Genomic DNA, 6,072 nt, shown 5'->3' with positions numbered 1-6,072 from the left:
TCCCACTTGCTCATTTCACCCTTGAATATAGACCTTTAAGGTGATATTTTTTTTTTAGGTCTCATGGAAAAAGGTGAGTGTGCATGTCCTTTGCTGCTTTTTAAAATCTGCACATATTACTGACAATTCGAATGACTGACCAGCCACAGAATCAAAATTCATAGTGTGCTATAATTACTCATACTAATATTATACATGTTAGTATTATAGAGAGCAAGGTAAAATTTCTGATGAAGATCCAAAATCACATTAGAATAGAAATTGGATATTTTGATTTTCATAGAGAGTCAAACAGAACTTCTCTGACAATTTGAATATAAACAATCATTTCAGCTACTCTATTAGCAGAATTAATAAACCAGTTTCAGTCCAGATCAACGTATAATTAGGCTCACCATTTAAAAATATATATTATATTTTTATTTTAAATTGTCTTTCACAGAAGAGGTTACTGTAATTTTATTCTGAGCTCCGAAAGGAGCACTGTCTAAACTATCTTTGAGTGTCAAATGGCTTCCTATGTTTATATCCTACTTTTAGTTTAAAATAATGTTTCCTGAAATACGACAGGAAGAAACAATAGCTGTTTCACTGTTGTTTTTTTAAGATCCTGTAAAATCTGATGAACAAATCCTGTACTCTAAACTGATGAAGCTTCTAGATGAAGAAAACAAGATGCTGGACTTCCAAGGTAAATAACAAAATCAATTGCATAAAGGAAAATAAAACTCTTCTGAGTCTGCATGTGGGGAGGAGAGTGGGTAATCCATCCCCTTGAACTCAGAAGTCAAAGGGATGCTGATTTTAATGCAAGCCTGTAAGGTCTCTTTCTCCAAATGTTTTTGTTTTGAGTCATGTTTATGTGGTTTAAAGTGTAACTTAAGTGGCGTGCTTTCTCTAGATTACTTCACTGCATGTTGAATTACACATTTAGGAAAGAAAACTGGAAATACCATTGCTTATGCAGTCAAATCTAGAAATCCAAATCCTTTTTTAAGCTGGTAAATGGGTGGACCATTTGGCAGATACACAGGTGGCATCACACTGTTTAAGGTTATCTATATAAGGATTTACAATATCATATGAGTAAGAAAATACTTCTTGTGACTTTGTTAGAAAATACATATTGATGCTCCATCTACAGTAAAAGCAATAAAGTATAGGAGATTTCTTCACCTCAAGCCAACAGCCTTACTTTGGCTTCACTTATTTTTGCAGGCATTAATAAAAACCCAGTTGATTCATGAGACTATTACCTTTACACTCTTTCCATGAGGTCCATGTCTACTGCTCTCCTCTGGTTCAACCTAGGAGAAGTGACAGTTGTACAAGCCCCAGCTCTGACCTGCCCTTGTAGTTTTATGTATCCCCTCTCTCCTTTTTCAGGAGAGGTCTTTTGTGCAAAAGTATTTTCTGTTCTTTGTATCTGTATGAAGTTTCCTGTTGTATTTCAACAATACACAGGGCCTATTCTGTCAAAGAGACCAAGTAAGTGGTTGCCCACAGCGCTGGAGCTCCAGGAGCTGCAACATGTTTTATGACTATTTAGTTTATAGGCATCTTTGCTCTAGAAGATGCAAATGTTTTCATTCACATAGGGTTGAAAAATCTCTTGAACTGGCACTGGTCATATCAGTAACATCTTTGAAACCCATTTTGCCTCAGCATAAATGCAAGGAAAAAAAGTGTGACCATCACAACTAAATTCACCCAGATACTTTAAGCAAAAACCTTTAACAAATTATCAGCAAGCTCTCTATTGTTATATGTTAATGTAGAGATCCACATTACTGAAAAAGATAATAGCAATGCTGCAGGTTGATTGTTGCTTTTATCATGCAACAACATAGATGAAAATAAAACCATGTTTGGCGGTGAAGCCAACATTATTTCTCTATGAAAGATTGACACGGGGTGTCTATCTGTGGTAGTTATCTAGTCCCTGTTTACAAGTGTTGATAGCATTTCATATTCATCAGTAGGTTTATCATCAAAATAATGCCGTATGATGAAGGACAATGTCCTGATTTCATTTTACTAGACACCTAGACACTAGACACCCCTCAGGGTGGGGTCTAGTACCCTCTACATTAGCTTTCTGAAAGTTTAGCCCCACTGGGGCTCCCCCAAAGTGTTGAGAGAGGAAGGGAGAAATACCTCTGGGCAGTGAGTCACCTCGCCTCACACAGACGGCTCTTCATTCGTTAGAAGAATTACACCTTGGAAGCTGTTTTTCTCTTTCCTTTGGCTCTAGATGGATCTTGGACAACTAACTTAGACTTGACCATTGCTTTTTGGGTGGCTAAAGTGAAGGGGCAAGCAAATGCACTAGCATGCATGTCTCACATTCCATATGCACATCAGAGTCCCCTGGGAGTTGGAGCAAGTTGGGGAGACACTGCGGACCACTGTGTTATGTGTCTCAAGCAGTGCCTCAGTGCTTTTATGAGTGCCATAATGGCTATCAGAGCTAGTCCTGTGTGTGAAGTTGCACACTGTTCTAGCTGAATTTTTAATTTGCTTTGCTTGGGTGAATAAAATCCAGAAAAGAGAAAGATTTTCCTGAGGAAGTGAGATTTCTGCAGTTTCCACCTCTGTGTGCATGTATCAGGGTGTATTTATTTCTGTCTGGTTTTCCTCCCCGATTTTTGAACTTGTTCATTTCCAAACCTTTTTTTTAACAGAGAGCAAGACTCACAGGTATGACTTCCCTACCAGTTTTGTGGAAGCAGGCAGTTGAGCAGAGAAGACAAGCATTATTAATGTCTCCACTGAGGGAAAAGCTAATATGGGAGTTGACCCTTATTAGACATCAGAAAATCAGTATAAAACTAGGATTCATTCGGTTCCACTCTTACAGAACTGCTTCGTTTCTTTGTTTGACCACTGAGCTGAAAAATCACATAATCATACAGTCCTAATTAATAGATGATCCCAAAAGGAAAGGAAAGAACATGGCTCAAAATTTATATAATTTTATATTTAAAGCATTTTGTTGCTGAATAACCTGTTGGTCATTCTTGTGGTATGTGTTAGTTCATACTATAAGGCAATTCAAAAGACAATATGGATGTTTTGATTTTAAAAATGTACACTGTATATTTTTTACCTAGTGATAAAATCTCTCAAACAATGTAAGATTGTGATCCATGCACATATTAAATGATGCTAGGTGAATACCATAAAAAAATAATTACTATTATATTGTTCTTTGGCAAGAACTGCAAAATTGAAGTGCCAGGTTTTGCAGCATTTTAGTTGTCTGAAACCAATGCATGTGAACCTTTGGCAATGGATTTCTTTAGATACAATTTATACACATTTTTTTAGAACCAGGTAACCAAAATTCTTTTTCCATGTGGAATGCATAGCAGTTTTATGCATTCAAACCTATGCTGAAGTGTAGTCTGCTGCTGACCTACCCTTTAAATTATCATCTCAGTATATAAAGTACTGCTATCTGATGGACAAAGGCAGGACTAAATGAAGTCACAAAGCAGCCAAATTAATACCGGAGAGATTGTTTTAGTTACAGCACAACATCTGCAGATACAGCCTGTGCTGAGGAGGAGAAGTGATTTAAACTACAAGGAAAGTATGACTTGTGGTGCTAAGTACAGCCGAGGCAATGAAAAGTTTTGATGCCCATGCTAACAACTTGAAGTAATAAGTTTTTAATTAGTTTATACATCTGTTCTAGAGCAAGCAGCTGTCACAAGTATTGAGGCATGTTGATGAGAACGCAGCTGCGCTGGGCAGGGCACGTCTCAAGGATGAAGGACCACCGCCTCCCTAAGATCCTGCTCTATGGTGAACTTGCCACTGGCTACCGCATGAGAGGAGCCCCAAAGAAAAGATACAAGGACTCCCTGAAACAACATCTCAGCCTTGGCCATATTGATCACCATAACTGGTCTACTCTGGCCTCAAATCGGGAGGCCTGGAGACACGCCATCTATAACGCAGCTGTCTCCTTCGAGAACACACGCAGGATCACTCTCAAGGAAAAAAGGCAACACAGAAAGAACCGTGTATTGCAGAATACACCATCTAAGGAATCTTTCTGTTGTGCCTTTTGCAATCGGATATGTCTGTCACGTATTGGCCTCATAAGCCACCAGCGTGCCTGTAGCAAATGTGGATAGAGCCTTCCCAAATCTTCGTTCGCGAAGCCTAGCCATGATGATGATGATGAGTTTATCAATCTATTAATGAATTTCCTCATAAATTTCCAGCCGTTTTATTCTGTGTACATAAAGTAGTAGATGTGGCTACTTTTGTACAAGGAGGGGTTGATTGTTTTGTTTTAGTCAAGTATTGCTCTGGGGCATCACTTGAGCCTCCAAACTGTGGATCAGTTCAAACAAGGACCAGCCTAATGATGACCAAGTTCAAGAGGTTTCTTTGCAAAGCCACTGTGAAAGGAGCAGACTGACTGAACTAACCCTGTTCTCTCACTGTTTCTGACTCAGGCAAATGAACAATTTTTCCAACTATGCTTAAATGAGCATATGTATCAAATATTTTTCAAATCTAAATTGTAATTTATCTCTGTATTTTTAGCAGTTGCTTCCCTTGAAAAGGCCTTTTAAAATGTTCTTTCTCTTCTTTTGCTCTTTTTCCGCAAAAGCTAATGAGCCCAGTGTCTCCTGCCAAAACTGAGTTTGTTTAATATGACTCCTCACAAAATAAGAAACACAAAAAAACGAAAAAAAATGATATTTTGATGAATTGTTTCATGGTTTTCTTTCTGAACCAAGTAGTTTTATTTTGTTTTGATATATAAAGACTATCTCTCTACACCCAGAGAATCCTGAGATAGGATTCTACCGACTTCCCAGGACGTAAACTTGCACTGCTCCTGTGAAAGCAGTAAAGCAGCTGATTTATACCAGCTGAGCGTATGACCTGTTGTGCACAACACAGCATTGAGGGGAACAAGACATGCTTCATCTTCTGCTTTTGGCAATGTTTCTTTTTCCAGTGCTTCCTGGGTTTTCTCTCTCAAGCCAAACCCTTAATGTTACAGTAAATTTAAAAGTAAATATTGTTTTGTTTTTGCAGTTAATAGTGTAGGTCAAATCACTTTTCATTAGGCTTGTAAAATTCTACATGAAGAGATGTGTACCCTAAGGTAATGGTTTAGGTTGTTTATATCTACTGTACACTTCCCCCAACATGATTTTGAATTGTATCCTGTTGTAATTAAATAAAAAAACCACCCTACTTCCTGTGTGTTGGTGGCACCGAGGTGATTTAAGTACTCGGGAGGTTCAACAATTAAAATCATTAAACAACGAGTAGTGAGCAAATCTGAAAATGTTAATAGCCTTAGTTTTATCTTTCCTTTTCTGGTCTTCATTAGAGAATGAAAGACTTCAAAGGGGAGTGAGGAAAAAAATCCTCTTTTAACTTCTTTCATGTCATAGGATGGACAAAGAGAAGTAAATAACTAGATATGGCAGTTTCTCAAAGAGATAGGCACAGAGAACTATAAAAGCTTACACATAGAAATATGATGCAAGAAAGTCAGACAGGGACAATCTGGTATCTGTCATTTTTTTAGTGATTCTAACATGGAGAAATGAGCAAAAATAGTTGTTGTTATTATTTATGGCCCAAACTAGTATTAGTACTGTAGCAGATATCAATGAGAAGATCTATTTTTTTAATGTAGCATGATCAATTAAACTGAAAAAAGGACAAAGTTTCTCTTTAAGGGTGAATTTATGAATGGGTTTTATTTTTATTTATGTGTGGCATGTACCCTTTGGTTCTGCATTTGTCATCACAGTGAAATCAGGGTAATGATGTGGGTGAGAGCAGAACTGGACCCAGTTAATTAGACAGGAGTTGCATGTGCACACCTAGGGAAGGAATCCAGTCATTTGTGGGGAGTTAAGAGGATGATGAAATGCTTGGTATGGCTTCACCTAAAACTCCCAAAAACCTCAATTGCAGTTATTACTCCTGAAAGCCAAGGTTGTTCCAGATCCCAGTCCCTTTAAGATTTACAGGGAAGCAAAGTGCCCATAGAAATGTAGAGCATACCTTTTAAAAAGTGTTTAAGAA

General features: G+C 37.7%; 1 protein-coding gene across 5 annotated transcripts in view; it reads left to right on the top strand.

Annotated features, from left to right (window-relative positions):
• The window catches only part of LOC108494298, a 192,121-nt gene that overhangs the window by 41,096 nt on the left and 144,953 nt on the right, over positions 1 to 6,072 (top strand). For all 5 annotated transcript variants that reach the window (XR_001873808.1, XM_017808657.1, XM_017808656.1 and 2 more), the window contains one exon: positions 608 to 691. Coding sequence is in view for 4 of the 5 variants with exons in the window: in XM_017808657.1 (XP_017664146.1) it covers positions 608 to 691 (84 nt within the window). In the remaining variant the exon portion in view is untranslated. The remainder of the gene's footprint in view (positions 1 to 607; positions 692 to 6,072) is intronic.

The sequence above is a fragment of the Lepidothrix coronata genome, unplaced genomic scaffold, assembly GCF_001604755.1.
Source record: "Lepidothrix coronata isolate B3197 unplaced genomic scaffold, Lepidothrix_coronata-1.0 Scaffold23, whole genome shotgun sequence".
NCBI lineage: Eukaryota > Metazoa > Chordata > Aves > Passeriformes > Pipridae > Lepidothrix > Lepidothrix coronata.
This window is presented reverse-complemented; position numbering and strand designations above follow the sequence as displayed.